Consider the following 18,087-nt stretch of genomic DNA (forward strand, 5'->3'; position numbering starts at 1 on the left):
AAATTTGAAAAGGAGATTGAGGGCTCTGGGAAGGTCTCCTGAAGGGCAAAAAGTAGACTTGATGGAATTCCTAATGTAATGGAGATTTTGGAAAAAAGAAAAAAAAAGGAATATATGATAAAGAGGGAAAAAAGAATTAGAAACTTCAGGAAAAATAGAAAGCTGCTATAAAAAAGTACAAAAAAGTACATTCCTTTGCTCTGCAATGAAGAATGCACAGCCATATTAACAGTTGTTTACTGCTTTTCAACTTTTAGAATACAACTACAGACAAACATCAAAAAAACTCAATTATGATTACAGAACAGAATTTATGTTTTGACAATATGAAAGACCAAATGACAGAAGTTGGGAGGTTAATGGTGAGGAAGGGGGCTAGAGGAAAGGGCATTCTCTCATCTAACAAAGTTCTAGTTTAGAAATATTGTCTGTAGTTCATGGAACAGGAAATAAAGGCATTACTCAGTAACTCACAGAAAAACTAAATTATACTAGAAGCAGGAAGGAGTTGAACTTGCTATAAATGATCTAAATCCTCATCTGTCACAGCAGGACATCAGCGGGTAATGGCTGAAAGTGATGATTTTTAAAATGCCCACATATTATGTAGGTATGGAGATAAAAATCAGAATAACTAACTAAAAGTGGCTGCTAAAGGTGAGAGTGGGGGTGGGGATGTGTGGGGCAGTAGATTTTTGCTTTTCACGAGTCCGTCTGTAGTGATCTGACTTTACTGATTTGAGTTTTCTAAATAAGGTACATGGATTACTGCTATTTTAAAATGAGAAAAAAAAATTTTAAAAAGGACACTCCTGCCCACAACCCTCCTCCCCCCAAATTCCCTTATCCCTCCAGACCTACTGTAGCAGAATATAATAAAGTTTGGGAAACCTTGCAGTCTCTCTTCCTGCTTCTCCCTTAGGTGGAGCCTCTTTGCTCTAGTCAAAATGGAATGTATGTTAGCCCAAACAGGGCATATTTATTCCCACCTTCTTGTTTTTCTGTCTTCCAGGCCTGGAAAGCCCTTCCTCCTTATCTCCACCAGTTGGAATCCTCCCTTTTAAGGCTCAGCTCAAATTCCACCTCCTCCATAAGTCTTCCTTGTCCCCTGGTAGAACTCTCTTCCCTTTGGGGGGTCCTGCAGGAGTCTTAATTTATGCCTCTGATATCACACTTAAATGTAATTTTTTCTTTATTTCTGAGATGGAGTCTTACTCTGTCACCCAGGCTGGAGTGCAGCTCGGCTCACTGCAACCTCCGCCCCCTGGGCTCAAGCAAGTCTCCTGCCTCAGCCTCCCTAGTAGCTGGGATTGCAGGCATGCACAACCACGCCTGGCTAATTTTTGTATTTTTAGTAGAGACGGGGTTTTGCCATGTTGGCCAGGCTGGTCTTGACCTCCTGACCTCAGGTGATCCACCCGCCTCGGCCTCCCAAAGTGCTGGGATTACAGGGGTAAGCCACTGCTCCTGGCAAATGTACTTTTTTCAAATCTTTTTTTTTTTTTGAGAGTCTTACACTGTCACCCAGGCTGGAGTGCGATGGCATGATGTGTGCTCACTGCAACCTCTGCCTCTCAGGTTCAAGAGATTCTCGTCTCAGCCTCCTGAGTAGCTGGGATTACAGGCACATGCCAACACACTGGCTAATTTTTGTATATATATATATTTTTGGATGGAGTTTTGTTCTTGTTGCCCAGGCTGGAGTGCAATGGCACCCACAATCTCTGCCTCCGGGGTTCGGCAATTCTCCCTCCTCTGCCTCCCAAGTAGCTGGGATTACAGGTATGCATCACCACGCCCAGCTAAGTTTTTCTATTTTTAATAGAGACGGGGGTTTCTCCATGTTGGTGAGGCTGGTCTTGAACTCCTGACCTCAGGTGATCCGCCCACTTTGGCCTCCCAAAGTGCTGGGATTACAGGCGTGAGCCACCGTGCCTTAAAGATTGGGTTTTGCCATGTTGGCCAGACTGGTCTCAAACTCCTGACCTCAGGTGGTCCTTCTGCCTTGGCCTCCCAAAGTGTTGGGATTACAGGCATCAGCCACCGTACCCAGCCTGAAATATATTCTTCAGGTCAGTGTTTCATGCCCCTAACCTTCTTTTACCCCAGCTACCACCTCCTAAATACCAGTCTGGCTCAGATACTCCCCTGCTTCAAACACTTCTACAGCTTCCCATTGCTCAGTCAAAGCTAAGCTTGACTGCTTGGATTCCACCACCTCTCCCACTGCATGGGACGATGCCCTGTCCCCCTGAAACCCATGCACTTTTACTCTTGATTTAACTTTGCTCAGGCAGCTCCTCTGTAGTGTTCTTTCCTTCCTTTCCACATGATAAGCACTAATTCCTCTTTCAAGACTCAGTTCAAGTGCCCCATCCTCTATGAAGGCTTTCCCACACCAGGGAGACCCATCCAATACTTCCTATATGCTCACTTTGCCTTACCTAGACTTCCATCATATAATCTGCCACACTTAGTGAACTTAACCGCTTACTTTCTGAGTCCCCAATTGAGTCAAGAACTCCTGGAGGGCAAGTATATCTTATTCCCAGAACCTAGCACAGGGCCTGACACATGGCAGGAATTCAACATATGCCTGCTGAACAAATGGATGGAAAAATGATGCATGAGTGAAAACAGGAAAGAACAAATGAGCTAGTAAATGCTTACATTAATGCATGAATGAATAAGTGAGGTTGTGAGTGCATATGTAAGTGAATGAATAAATGGCAAGTGGATGAATGAATAAAAATAAGCCAAGTGAATGAAAGGTGCCCGTGCCAGTGAGGGCAGGAAAGGATAAGTGAATTCCCACTCTGTGTCTTGCTTCAAACCCACCAGAAAGACCTCCTGCCCAGCTTTCCACTCATTTAAACTACACACCACAATGTTAACCTCTTTTAGATTTCAAGGAACAACGACACACTCAGGTTAGTGATGGGGATTTATTAAAGCATTCACAGGGAAATAAGGAAGACAAGAACTGCTACACAGGCAGGCTCATGGAAGAACAGAAACTTGAAAATGGTTCATGATCCAAAGCAGCTCTAGAGCCTGGCTTATCTTGTCACCCCCTCAGCTGCAGGCATCTGTTGCTCCCTTCTCTAGTGCTTCCCAAATTGGTGACTCAACTCCTTTCTGGCTGTATTTATACTCCTCCTACTGCTACTGACTAACTTCTTTCTGCCCCCCTCGATGCTAGCCCATGGCTTTTGCTGCCTCCTGGGTCCTGCAGCTTCATGGCTCCTGGGGCTTCAGTTCCTATTAATCCACGGCTTTTCTGCATTGTAGCTCCTGTTGCCTCTTCCATTCCTGTTGCCATGTTGCCACGTGGTTCTGGCTACCTTGAGGTTCTTGCAGTCTCATCACTTCTACTGTCTCATTTATCTATTCAAGCCTTCTGGTGCTTTGTCAATCTCAGTCAGTTTTGTCTCATGGTTTCTCTTCCTCGTGGCTCCTATTGCTTCATGGCTTCTGCATCCTTTTAGCCCATTGTTGCCTTGCTGCTTCATGGCTTCTGCCACCCTGCGGCCCCATCTCATTATACAAATGTCTCATGACCTCTGCTCATTTACGGTTTCTGCAGCTTTCTCTTTGCTTTTGCTGTTTAGTTTTCTGGCCGCCCCTCATTCACCACCACTTATGCCTCATTAAGGTCTAATTAACTGTTCACTTTTTCTGAACACCTCACATTCAGCCTTCCTGAAAGATCTGGTTGTTTCATGTATTTGCCATTTGATACATGCCACCCCTGTAAGGTAGAGTCCTTATGCCAGTCCAGCTAATAGGCTGCTGGCCAGCCTAGAGCTTGGCTGCCCTTGAGTCAGACACTATCCCCATCTAGCTATCTGTGGCCAGGACTGTGAGGTCACATGGTACAGAGCATTGCAACTTATGCTAAAGAAACCCCTTAGAAGGGACTGCAGGCATGGCAGGTTTGCTGACGGTTTCCAGAAGGGGGCAGGGTAATTGGCAAGCATCTTGTTCAGACTGTCCAATACATCGACCTTCAAGGTTGAATCTAAGTCTCACCTTCTCCCTGACCACCTCTGCCTGTCCTGATTTACAATGGGATAGATCAAGATCAAGACTCTAGAGATGACATAGAAAGGAAACCTAGGTTCCACTTCTGGCTCCAATGCTTCCTAGCAGTGGGACCTTAGGAAGTTAATTCCCCTCTGAGGACCTCAGAAGGGGTTTGGGCAGTCTTCCTTTAAAGGTCTGACATTCTGGGTGTCTCACTATAAGTTATTGTATAAGAGATGTGACTCTTAACCTGGGAAAGCCCTCAAAAACATGTGAGGTAGGAAAGAGAGAGTAGAGTCCTGGCTTGGAAGAGCCTTACTGCACACTGGAGGTGCTTAGCCAAGATGTATTGAACTAGATGAATGAATCAATGGTTTGTGGAGGGGCGGAGGGGCAGTGAGAGACCACAGAGCACACAGAATGTCTAACTAACTTGAGGGAGGAATTTCAATTGCTGAGGAGGATGTAAGGAGATTCTGTTTCAGAGATGGATAAGGAAAGAGATGACTGGGATAGGATAGGAATCCTGACTATTTACCGGTACTCATTCTATCCTCTCAGTCACCCTCCACATCCAGTAATCAGTCATTAAGTCCAGTTTATCATCTTCCCTTAACAGTTCACACCTTAACACCTCCATTCTATTCCTACTGGCCTTTGCCCTAGTGCAGGCCTCCTGGTCTTTTCCACAGTTTAACTAATCTACTCGTCTCCATTCGTTCTCTCACAAATGCATTCACTCATGCATTCATTCATTCAAAAACTTTACTGGGTGCCTGTTTTGTGTCAGGCACTGTGCTTTTTTGCAGGGGCTATACTGGTAAGCAAAATATCCCAAGGCCCACCCCTGTGGTGCCTAAAGCTTATTCAGAGACAACACAAGCAAATATAGTAGTGTAAGAAGCTGATTAACAGGGAAGCTACAGGCAGGGGCACATACAGCATGAACATCTAACCTAACCTGTTTCTACGCTGGTTGGCTAGCCAGCCAGAAACAGGTTAAGTTCACATCTGATCAGGAGACACCCTATTAAAAACCATCTCATGGTTTCCTCACTGCCTTCAAGCTATGGTTTCCAAATCTGGCTGTACCCTAGTCATGCGGTAACATTTATAAGCACTCAAGATTTCAAGCCCTCACCCCAGACTTAATGAATTTTTAGAGGTCGGGGCCCAGAATGCCCCACGTGTTTGTGGCATACAGCCAGTTTGGGAACCACACTGTCCTACAAGACAAATCTCAATTCTGTAGCCATGCATTTATGACCCTCTTCCAATCTGGTTCCTCTCTACCTTTTCTTGCTGCTTTTCCCCCACCCCAGGAATCTTCACACTTCAGTATTTGATTGCTTTGCTGTTTCTTGCCTTCATGTCTTCATGCATATTGTTTCCAATATCTGGAAATTCCTTCCACTTCCTCAACTGGCTAATTCCTACCAGTCTCTCAAGACTCAGTTCAGTTGTCACCACCTAGACTAGAGGATGCCTTCCCTGAATCTTCACATAAGCTAGACGTTTCTCCTGTGCTCCTGTCAGAGTGTGGATCACACTGTATAGTTAATGGCCGTTTTACAAATTGCTTCCCCAACTAGAAAGCTCCTCAAAGGCAGGATAAAGATTTGACTCATCTTTGTGTTCCTGGTACGCAACACTGTGATTTCCAGAGGGAAGTGCACAATTAAACTTAGATACTGTTGTGGAGTACCTCAACTCCCCAGAGCAAGGCTACTGTGTCCACAGTATAAGGGAGTCAAACTAGTTTCTCCAACAAGCCCTAGGGAATCTACTCAGATCCAGGTTGCTCTTGGAAACACACTGTGGTGTGCAGCCTCCTGCAAGCACGCCCTTCACCGACAAGGGTTGCCCTGTGATGACAGGAGGTGGTGGGGCACGACAGGAGAGAGCAGGGGGCAAGCACTAAATAGATCCGACTGGAAATCTAGGCTCTTCCACTAAACCAGTGGAATCTTGGACAAGTCACCTCACCGCCTGGATCCTCAGGACTTAAGTCCCCAAAGCTCCTTTGTACCATATGCGTTCCTGTGTGCCAGGGCCTTAGCCCAAGGTGTCTCATGTAATCCTTTTTATCCTGTGAGGTAGGGGTTAGTTATCTGGGTTACCATCCATGCCTACTGAATCAGATTTCTAGAGGCGGGACCACAGCAATTGATTTTTAAAGAGCTCCACATCCTTTAGATGTGGGGGTGCAAGCAGGAAACTGCTGCTTCTCATTATAAGCCCTTCTGTACTATTTTATTTTTTACCTGTGTATATATTGCTTTACTTTTAAAAAGGAAAAAGCTTTACAAATGCTTCTAATGTGCAGCCAAGGTTGATAACTACCTGTACAGTGGAGAAAGCACTTGAATGACTTGGAAGACCTGGGTTCAAACCTTTTTGGGCCTCAGTTTCCTTACCTGTGAAGTGGGGAGAATAGCAAAGGTGACTTTTAAAGGGCCGTGATGATCTAGATACCAGCCAAATTGATTCAGATATATTTAACTTTCTCTTTGCTTCACTACTGCAAAGTAGGTATTTCTTATCTCCTTTTACAGATGTGGAAACTTAGGCTCAGAGGTGAAGTAACTTGCCCAAGTTTCTACAGCTGGAATTTGAATCAGATCTGACCCCCAAATCGTGCTCTTCCAGATAGGCCAGCATTTGCCAAATTATGGTACACAGTACCACCACTGGTATGTGACTTCTTTGGTTGAAAACAGACAAATTTATTTTGTTTTGATAGTTATGTCTTTTAATATGTATTAGAAAAATACATAATTAGCACACATCAAACCTGTGACTTCACAGTTATCACTACTTGGGATGAAAATGATATAGGATAACAATGTTAGACCTCAGATTACCTTAAGAAAAATACTGAGTAAATAGTACAGGAGGGCAATTTGGAAGTATCTATTAAAAACCAATATATAAATATCCTATGACTTTGCAATTCACTTCTAGGTATCAACCCTAGGTAAACTTTCACATACACACTTTCACACAGGCCTAGGGATGCTCCTGTGTAGTATTTTGTAATAGCAAAACCTGAAAACAGTCTTAATGTCCATCACAAGAGAAATGCATTAAGTAAAATGTGGTAGTCACATGATGGCAATCTATAAACAATTACAGAGAATGGATTGATCTACATTAAGTAACATGCACAGATCTGAAAAACATTGTTAAGCAAAGAAAACAAATTGCTAAACAATATACCATTTGCTTTAAACACACAGTATTTCCAATGAGTTCATATATGTACGTACAAGTATTAAAACAAAGTCTAAATGGAAGTACAACAAACATAAAAGCCACTAAGAGGGGAAGGATCAGAAGGGGGAGTGGTTGGTAGCTGAATGAGACTATCTTTATCTATAACAATCTAATTTCTCAAAAGGAGAATGCATTCATGCATTATTTAAGTAATTAGAATAGACAACTTTTAAAAAGAAAAAAAAGCAATACACAGATTGGAATAAAAGTATGATGGTGTATGTGAATGAGTGAAGGCTGAGCTAATCACACCAGGCTTTGCTGTCTCTGCATGTTCCTTGTAGTTAATGAGGTTAGTTCCTAAAGTGAACCTCACATGTGTTAGGTTGGGATGTGGCCCAGGCTACCTCTCCCCTATTTCCTCACAACCCAGATTGGGGCTCAGGTACCTGGTTACCATACATGATTGAAGCTACAGGCTACCTCAGGCCCTCCACTTACCAGGTAGACCCCATCAGTGCCCTGAAACTTTCCCAGTCAGCAGGGCATTCAGCACCTTCCAGATTTGGAGGCTTCTTCTGTCCCTAATAGCTGGGATCAGAAGCTCTCAGGGGTCCAGGCATGAGGCTTATATTCTGAGGGATCGGCACCTAAGTGGGCTCCATGAAGGGATAAGGCCTCCATTGAGGAGCTTGACATCATTAAATCCTATGAGGTAGGTAATATTGTTAGCCCCATTTTACAGATGAGGAAACTGAGGCACAGAAGGTCAAATGACTTGCCCAAGGTCAAACAACTAGTAAGTGATAAAAAGTGGGACCAGAACCCGTAAAAGTCTGTCCCCAGAGCTCATGCTCTGCAACTAGTGCCTGACCAAATCCTACCAATTTGTCAAGGTCCAGCTTAAATGTGACCTCCAGGAAGGCTAGAGGTGATCACCCTCTTCTCAAATTCAAAGTACATAAGACATTCAGTTAACGATAGTCATTCATGAACCCACTGTATCTCCTTAATAGGAGGGTAGAGATCATGTTTGATTCAACTCTGTATTCCAAGCAAAGAGCTTGACAAATAGAGGGTGTTCAGTATGTGTCTGATGAATACATACATGAATGAATACACAAATGAGTGAATGACGGCAGTTTCAGCTAACTGCCTAAGACTCCTATGAGGTCCTGAGTACCTTTGCCCAACTCAGGGGTGCTGTCATCCTAAGCTCTCTTGGAATCAAATTCAGCCTAGGCTCCTTCTAAAACAGGTCTCCAATATCCTTTATTATTTTGCAAACATACATGCACACATGCGGATACATACATACACCATACGTACCCACACACACAGTGGGCCAGAGGCCCAAGGGACCCATGATGATGGGTGATGAGGGGGAGGAAGGGGGTGTGTGTGATGAACAGATGGCCCTGTTCAGCTCAGCACCTCCTTCCAGAGGCCAGAATACTCCCTGTCGCTCAGGAATTTTTGCTCTAGAACTAACATCACCTCTGTTCCTCTTCGTGCTTGATTAGCAGTGCCTAAATCCCATGACTACACCAAAAAGGGCTAGGAGGCAGGGGAAAGGGTGGGAGTCAATTATCCAGAGATTGGGAGAGGGACACCTTAGGGATCCAGACAGGGCAGGAGGGTAGAACTATTGCTACTGCTCATTGGGGTTGGGGTTGGCATCTGGGTACTTGGTGAGGTCGAAGGTCAGGACTTTGCTGATCACACAGTCCCCTTGCTGAAGGAGGAGGGAGAAAAAGAAAAATAAAATTGTAAGGAGAGAATTAAGAGGGGTCTAGTACCCCAGGACCAGGGGTCTCAAACCCTCTTCCCTACATACCTGCCCAAAGCCCAGGCAATGGTTCTCTCTGGGTGTGAGAGGATGTGCTCAGTCCCATGTGCCTTCTCTCCCTGCCTACTTCTGTACTCTCCTCCTTTCTCCACTGTCTGGCTGCCTCTACCTACCTTTCCATCTGTGCCCAGATGCAATGGCCCTGCCTGGCTGGGCTGGCTAAGCCTCCAGAGGCAGAACTCCAACAAGCCCAAATGGCCATTCAGGACCTGATTCCCTATGCTCCCCCACCCCCTTTCCCCTCCACTGCGGCCTTCCCTTCCTGCCCTGGGAAGTCAGGCAGGGAGTAGGGCTGGCTCCTGAGCCAGGCCCACCCTACCTCAGGATAGACTCCAATGAGGCTCTCGGCCTTAGTGTAGAACTCTTCCTTGAGGGAGATGACGATGGCCTGGAAGTTGCAAGTCGACTGCTCCTTGATGTAATTTGCCACCTGTGGGAAAGGCCTCCAGGCACTTAGCAAGGCTCAAGTCTTAACACTCCCCTGTAATTTCCAGCCACAACCAGAAGGCAGCAGAGGTAGGGTAGGGGGAGGAAGGCAAGGGAAAGAGAGGCTGAGAAAAGGAGACTACTGACTACCACAGCATGGATGACTCTGGGCCCAGCCTCTTGGGCACAGAGAGCAGGCAGCAGGAACAGCTAGGGCACACTCAGGAGTTGCTCCCTGAAACCCAGCCCCGACCTGGGGGCATCCCTCCCAGGCCCCACTTTCTTTGCACCCACCTTGCCAATGTTGGTGTTATCCAAGGCAGCATCAATCTCATCCAGGACGAAGAAGGGGGCTGGCTTGTAGCTGGGAGGGAACCAGTAGGTAAGCTGACACTGAGGTGGGGAGGGGGCGGCAAGGCAGGGTGGGACAGCCCCAGGGCCCATCAAACAGGCCAGCTTCCCGCTCCACTTCTTCAGACTAAAACACCCAGGTCTCAAAGTTGCCTGAGCCCCTAAAAGCCAATACATCAACGAACATCCTTCCCTCTGCACTAAGCCCAGTGTTCCAGGTTCCTACAGAACCACAAGATACGGTCCCCTCAAGAACTTCCCAGCTGGCTGGGGAGCTAAAGTTATCCAATGACCGAGCTACCTAGAGGTCCACCCCATCCCAACATACACCATCACAGCATGCTCTGTCATGCCTCCTTGCCTCTGCACATGCTGTACACTCAGCCTAGAATGCCTGCTGGTCTCCCTGGCAAACTTCTATTCATCCTTTACATCTCCTGCTCAAGTGGCACCTGCCCTTAAAAGTATTCCCTGGTCTACCCACACCCTCCCCACAGACTGGGTTAAGTGTATCTCTTCCATGTATCCATAGCACACACTCTCACCCGGTCACAACACTTAACACACTGTCTGTTTATGAGTCTGGCTTCTACTAGACTGTGAGCTTCTCCAGGCCAGAGACCACGTCTGATACATCTGTGTCCCCAATCCCTCTGCAGGGTCTGGTACAGAACAGCACTCAAGAAATTGATGCTGTACAATCTAGCACTAAGTTGCAGGAGTCAGACTCAAGTACTACTGGCATTCAGGAGGGAAAGGTCAGTGTATGCCACAGTGGTCAAGGAGGGCTTCCTAAAGGAAGGGAAGAAGAATGAGGAAGGGTGAAAGGGTAAAAGTGATGATCAAGCTAGATTTGCATGGAAAGGGATTATTAGCCAGCAACCTTGTGAGCAAAAGCCTGGAGGTGGGACTGAATACATGCACGGGCTAGTGAGGACATGCTGAGTGGATAAGGGTAGATGGGGAAGACAAGTCCAGGAAAACCAAAGCCAGATACGCTGCAGCAGACAGTGAAACAGGGATGCAATCCAGATTCCACCAAACCATCTTCACCTTCGCAGATCTCTGCATATTCTTGAGCCCCAGAGCCTCTGGTGGCCTCAGTTCGGTCTCTTCGTCAACTGCCCTAGGGGGTCAGCCTTACCTGTGGATGGCAAAGAGCAGGGCCAGAGCTGCCACTGTCTTCTCCCCGCCTGACAAGTTGTCCATAGGCCGGAAGCGTTTCCCAGGGGCCACACAATTGTAGTTGATGCCATCCAAGTAGGGCTCTTCAGGATTCTCAGGGCCCAGGAATGCCTAGGGGAAGGCAGATGGGTCAGGATCTGTATCTGAGTCTGGATGGAGATAGGGAGAGGAATTCTGGAGGGAAGAGCAACTGAGGATGGTAGCAGCTGGTTGGGTAAGGGACTCCAGCCTACCTGGGCACTGCTGTTGCGGGACAGGGCCTTATAGATCTCATCAATGTTGGTAGCCACAGATTCAAAACAAGCATTGAAGCGGTCAAAGCGTTCCTTCTTGATCTGTTCAAATGCCTGCTTGGCCTTCTTTGCTCGCTTTCGGGCTGCTTCAAATTCTGCCAGAAAGACAGACAGGTGATCCCACAGTGCCCTGGCAAGAATTACCTGCAAATGACAATCCAGAGCAGGACATCCCACCAAGAGAGGAGAATGCCTGAGGAGGGTCCCAGAAGGATCTGTATCCAGTGGACTGGCCATTGGATACAATGCAGAGTAAGAAACAGGGGCCCAAAGCCACATAAATATGGATTCCTCCCTGGGTTCTACCAGCTGTCAGCTGTGTAACCTTGAACAGGTCATTTATCCTCTGGGAACCGCAATTTTCCGTTCTATAAAAGCAGGTATATTAACTCCTACTGTTTAGGGCTCCTGGGAGTTTTAAGTAAGAAAGCATGTCAAAATAGGAACTGCTATGATGTACAGCAGGCCCGTGGCATACCTTTAGTCTCTTGTCCTCATCGTAGGCCAAGTAGAAGGGTAAACCTTACCATCTGAGGTCTCCTGGAACTTGTCTCGGACACTTTCCAGCTTTTCCATGGCCTTCATATTGGGGGCGGCAATACGCTGCAGCACACTCTGCTGCTCATTCAGCTTCTGCTGCAGTGTGTTCATCTCTTGCTTGATCTCTTCCTCAGCCTGGGCATCCTGTAAGTCCCGGGCCCAGCAACATCAAGAAGGGCCTGGCCTCTGTGCCCAGGCCCCCACCAAGAGATGACTGACTGACTGTGGCCTGGGCGTCTGCACATATACAGAGGGCAGGTTCTTCTTCTCCAGCTCGGTTCTTTCCACCAGATCCTGCCCATAGTAACCATTCCCACTATCTCTGGAAATTATAGGCTGACGCTGCTTTCGCATCTCTAGCCCTTCCTCCAGGCCCTGCCGACCTCTTTGTCTCTCAGGAGGAGCAGCTGGTGGTGTCCCTCTCTGGCTCTCAGCCCAGGCCATGAGCCAGTACCATCTCAGGGTGACCTGGAGGCTCCCACACTGGCTGCTCTGGACTACACTTACAGCTCCATGATAAGTAAGGCAATTCACGTTTTCTGCTCAGATGACTACATCTGAGCAAATTCCATTTGAGTTTGGTTTTAGTTCTTATGGATATTACAATGCATGTCTGGGCTTGTGCCTTTTTGCCACTTTTGGTCAATAAACATTTACTGAATGCCTACCAAGTGCCAGGCTCTGGGGCCATCATGTCCTGTGAGCCCTGGTTTCTGTACTCACAGAGATCAGGGTTCTAACAGAGCAATGCACGTAGATAAACAATCAGAATACTATAGGATGAATGTGAAAATAATGATAAGCAGGCAGTATTGAATCAGCACACAAGAAAGACACCTAACTCAGACTCAGGAGCTGGAAATGGCTTCCAGGAATGTTTGTGTATGTGTGTATGTGTGTGTGTGAGAGACTGAGTCTCGCCCTGTCGCCCAGGCTGGAGTGCAGTGGTGCGATTTCAGTTCATTGCAACCTCCGCCTCCTAGGTTCAAGCGATTCTCCTGCCTCAGCCCCGCAAGTAGCTGGGATTATGGGCGCGGGCCACCATGCCTGGCTAATTTTTTTTATTTTTAGTAGAGACGGGGTTTCACCACGTAGGTCCAGCTGGTCTCGAACTCCTGACTTTGTGATCTGTCGACCTTGGCCTCCCAAAGTGTTGGGATTACAGGCGTGAGCCACCCACACCTGGCCCAAGAATATGTTTAAGCTAAGGCCTACAGCATGAACAAGTGAGGACAGAGAAAAGGAACAGACTTCTTTTTTTTTGAAGACAGAGTTTCACTCTATTATTCAGGGTGGAGTGCAAAGGCATGATCTCTGGTCACTGCAAGCTCCACCTCCCAGGCTCAAGTGATCCTCCCACCTCAGCCTCTGAAGTAGCTGGGACTACAGACACTCACCACCATGCCTGACTAATTTTTGTCCTTTTTGTAGAGACAGTTTCACCATATTGCCCAAGCTGGTCTCAAAATTCCTGAGCTCAACTGATCCACCTGCTTCAGCCTCCCAAAGTGTTGGGATTACAGACGTGAGCCACCATACCTGGCCAGAATTAGACTTCTATGCAGTGGGAGCATCACACACAAAAAAAAGCCAGGGGAGGTTGCCCATGGTCCATTCACTGAATTGAAAAGAATTCAAGAGAAAGCAAGCCAGGAATGGTGGCTCATGCCTTTAATGCCAGCATTTTGGGAGGCTGTTGGGAAGATGGCTTGAGAATAGGAATTTGAGATCAGCCTGGGCAACACAGGGAGACCCTGTTGCTACAAAAATAAAAAAATTAGCCAGGCGCGTTGGCTCACACCTGTAATCCCAGTACTTTGGGAGGCTGAGGCGCGCAGATCACCTGAGGTCGGGAGGTCGAGACCAGCCTGACCAACATGGAGAAACCCTGCCTCTACTAAAAATACAAAAAATTAGCCAGGCGTGGCGATGCATGCCTGTAATCCCAGCTACTCGGGAGGCTAAGGCAGGAGAGAATTGCTTGAACCCGGGAGGTGGAGGTTGCGGTGAGCTGAGATCGAGCCATTGTACTCTAGCCTGGGCAACAAGGGCGAAACCTCATCTCAAAAATAAATAAATAAATAAAATTAGCCAGGCGTGGTGGCACATGTCTGTGGTCCTAGCTACTTGGGAGGCTAAGGTGAGAGGACTGCTTGGGCCCAGGAGATTGAGGCTGCAATGAACCATGATGGTGCCACTGTACTACCACCTGGATGACAGAGCGAGACCTTGTCCCCCAGCAAAAGAAAAAAAGAATAATCAATTTTATCACTTCTCGGCCTTTTGGCTAAGATCAAGTGTAGTATCTGTTCTTATCAGTTTAATATCTGATACGTCCAAAAAAATTTAATTAAAAAAAAAGTAATCAACTTTAATAAACTTTGAAAGCATAAAAAAAAAAAAAGTCAATATGGCAGTAATAGCAATTGTGTGTGTGCATGTGTGTGCATTGAGGCATGTGTACAAGTGTGTTGGGGGAAGGCACAAAAAGAGATGCTAGATAGACAAGTAGAAGCCAGATTATAAAGGGCCTTATAAGGTTTAGATTTTATGATGAGAAAGGTGAAGTACCAGTGAATGATTTTAAGAAGGACATAAACATGTACATTTTAGAAAGCCCTTATGATGATCTCTATACACTACTCTGGAGTGGTCTCCAGGATAGGTTTTTAAGTAAAATATGAAAGGTACACAATAGTATGCTATCTTTTATTGAAGTGAAAGTAGAGGGAATACAAATATATTTGTATTTTAAACATGTAACAACAACAAAAAGAAAAATCCAAAAACTAATTAAAGGGTTATCTATTGAGAAAGAGAGGTGAAGGGGACAGGTATGGAAGTAAGAATTCTCTTCATTTCCACAGAAAATTGAAGATAAAAAAGAAAAAAAAAAAGAATTCTCTTCATGTACCTTGTTTTATACTTTTGGTTTTAGAAACACATTAAGATGTTATATATAACTATTAAAAGAAAATTGAACCAAAATGTGAAAAACACTGGGTAAAAAATTGTTGGGGAACAAGATAGTCACAAGATGCCAAAGCATCACTCTAAAGATTACTAATTAATGACAAAGGCAAAAGTGTTCCTTTAGCATTGAAAAACGTAGCAACTGACAACTTAACTGAGGGATCAAACTCAGTATCACTAATAGCAGATACATCCTGACATCATGTACCTCCTGGAGGGATGCCACATAAAGCTCACCAATGAAACGTTCTTGCCAAAAAATACTTAACGTGAATGCATTGATCCTCCGGACTAGACCAATTTCCAATTTATAGGAGATACAAGGGTTGGAAGAACAGGTTAAATAATACTGTAAATAAAGAACATATCCATAATGTGGGACATTTTCCAAGAAAACGCTCATAGACTCTTCAAAAGATCAATGCCATGAATAAAAGGTATAAGGATAGCTCCATATTAAAAGAAACTAAAGAGACATAATAAACAAAAGAAACTCATAAATTTTTATTGGATACTAGTTTCAAAAAGAAAAAAAACTATAAAAGACACTTTTGGAACATCTAGGGAGATTCAAATATGGATTGAAGATTAAATATTATGAAATGCAATTATTCATTTTCTTCGGTATAATATGAAATTATGGTTAGATAAGACAATCCCTTATTCCTAGCATGCTGAGGTATTTAGGGTTGAAATATCATGGCCACACTTCCTTCAAAGGGTTTGGTAAAAACAAAAAATGCTGCATGTAGCGGGGGGCAAGAGGGAAGAGAGAAAAGCAAACGTGGTAAAATGTTCACTGATGAATCTAAGGCATATGAGCGTTCACTGTTTTAGTCTTTCAACTTTTCCATGGGTTTGAAACATTTCAAAATTAAAGTTGGAAAAAAAAAATCAAAATGCTAAAAAGAACAATCCCTCAAAATGGAAAACAAGCTAAAACAAAGAAACCTAACTATATATTAAGCTGGTTAAACACTCAGATAATTCTTTCAAATTACTATAAAACATAGGAACATGACTATACATGCCCAATGAGGCCTTCCTTAGCTTAATAATAAAAAGAACCTCAGAAAATCTTAAACTACTTAAAACTACATTCAATAATCAAATTGTTACTAATAATAACTTACTGTGATTTTCAAACTACTATATAGAGTAAGATAAAGTAAATGTGTTATGTTAGTGTTGCTAGGAACTGAGACTTTGAGCAACAATTAACTGGGAGACTCAAACATAAAATAAATGATGTTCAACTGAAAATTACAATTTCAATTCAAAGTATCAATATGAACTCATGATGTATTTTTCCTTCAAAATAAAATTACCACATTTAATAGTCCAATCTACTGAAAAGTTCTAGAAGTACTAACAAACCCAACAATCATGAACACTCCAGTATCCAGATGGTAGGTGCTAAATAATAGCATTTCCCAGTAAAGGAAGTCAGACCTTCCTGGAGAAATAGCTGATTCCAGGTCTGGGTAGAAAATGTGGAAGATGAGCCTGGACATATTGGAAAGCAAGGAAGATATCAAAGACTACAAGGATTGTGTTGAAATGATTCAGAAGTCAAACTGAATGAGTTATCATTGGTCAAAGATGGGACAACCTGAGCACCAAGAAGGATAATAACCCCAACAGACTGAAAGACACCAAATATATTTAAATTCATAATGATACAAGAACTCAGTGGACAAATCTTGAGAAAGCCAAGGAAGCAATTCCTTATTTTACAAACTGATAAAATGGGGAAAAAAAATCAAGCCTTTCCTATACAAACTGTACTAACCATATCTCAGAATAACCAAATAAATGATGAGAGGAAGTATCTCTTTATAATATTCCAGCTGGTAAACAGAAATGATATAAGGTCACCATTTTGCAAGCCCTAACTAATTAATAGATCTACACAATAATAAGCATAGCTGCAAACCACACAAAAAGAGCCACTGATAGACATTACGTACCTCCTGATGGAAGTAACACCATCACCTGTGGAGTCGTAACCACAACAAGCGAACCCCAAAATTTGTTTTTTTGTTTTTGTTTTTGTTTTTAAAGATGGGGTTTCACCATGTTGGCCAGGCTGGTCTTGAACTCCTGACCTCTGGTGATCCACCCACCTCGGCCTCCCAAAGTGCTAGGATTACAGACATGAGCCACCACGCCTGGCCTACGAACCCCAAAAATTGAATCTAATCAAGCCTCTGGGCTGTCCAATCTGGTTGCCAGTAGCCACATATGGCTACTTAGCACGTAATCTTTGACTAGTGCAACTGAGGAGATAAAAATCGTAATTTTATGAAATTTTAGTTCATTTAAGTTGAAAACTTGATATTCAATTCAGTCACTGGAAAACTTTTAAGTATATTTGGAACAACTTGGGTATGTGGGTCTCCTTCCTCAATTGTAAATTTTAGGAAATCTAAATATAGATCAAGTATTTCTGAGGAAATTTTAGCATCTGAATTGAGACGTGCTGTAAGCGTAAAATACATACTAGATTGTACAGTAGAAAAAGGATCATCAAATATCTCATCAATAATTTTTATATAGTTCACACATTAAAATGATACTCCTTTGGATACTAGGCTAAACATAACATCGTATTAAAAATAATTTCACCTTTGTACTTTTATTTTTTAAATGTGGCTACTAGAAAATTGAAAATTACACACGTGGGTTATATTTTATCTCTATTGAACGGCACTGATCTACATCTAACTACCCACTTACAAGAACTACAGAGGATAGCAGAACTATTTTTTGGGCTTTTTTTCAGGGGTGGTGTGAAGGGAACATTCTAAACACCACAGGACACAATCAACAAAGTATAGAATGTTAAAAATCCTTCAGAAGAAATAAGTCAACTTCTACAACAAAATGGTGCAAAGAAAAAACAGAGGGGGATCCCATAAGTTAAATGAGATTCAAGTGACATATCAACTAACAGCTTTATCAATCATCCAATAACTATCAATCAATCATCTGATTTGACTTCCAATTCAAGCAAGCAAACTGTAGTGTTTTTTGTGTGTGACCATCATGAACGTGCAACACTAATTATTGTATTAAGAAACTATTTTTAGGTATGCAATGGTTCTAATTATTTTTAAGAATTCCTATCTTTTAGAGATGTATCCTGCAAAATTTGCAAATGAAATACGATGTCCAGAATTTATTATTTTTTTTTAAACAGAGTCTCGTTCTGTTGCCCAGGTGTGC

General features: G+C 43.9%; 1 protein-coding gene and 1 pseudogene across 3 annotated transcripts in view; one reads left to right on the forward strand and one right to left on the reverse strand.

Annotated features, from left to right (window-relative positions):
* Positions 1-18,087, reverse strand: part of SMC1A (structural maintenance of chromosomes 1A) — a 65,908-nt gene that overhangs the window by 9,662 nt on the left and 38,159 nt on the right. Inside the window, exons 20-25 of one of the 3 annotated variants that reach the window (XM_003943715.4) lie at positions 11,874-12,030; positions 11,287-11,441; positions 11,013-11,164; positions 9,812-9,881; positions 9,411-9,521; positions 2,929-8,977 (exon numbers count right to left, since the gene is read on the reverse strand). In XM_003943715.4, coding sequence (XP_003943764.1) covers positions 8,894-8,977; positions 9,411-9,521; positions 9,812-9,881; positions 11,013-11,164; positions 11,287-11,441; positions 11,874-12,030 — 729 coding nt within the window. In that variant the 3' untranslated portion in view covers positions 2,929-8,893. Of the gene's footprint in view, positions 1-2,928; positions 8,978-9,410; positions 9,522-9,811; positions 9,882-11,012; positions 11,165-11,286; positions 11,442-11,873; positions 12,031-18,087 lie in introns of those variants that run through there. The other 2 variants (XM_039475416.2, XR_012515663.1) reach the window with 2 other exon arrangements.
* On the forward strand, positions 14,154-14,260 carry LOC120366730 (U2 spliceosomal RNA; annotated as a pseudogene).

The sequence above is a fragment of the Saimiri boliviensis genome, chromosome X, assembly GCF_048565385.1.
Source record: "Saimiri boliviensis isolate mSaiBol1 chromosome X, mSaiBol1.pri, whole genome shotgun sequence".
NCBI classification, from domain to species: domain Eukaryota; kingdom Metazoa; phylum Chordata; class Mammalia; order Primates; family Cebidae; genus Saimiri; species Saimiri boliviensis.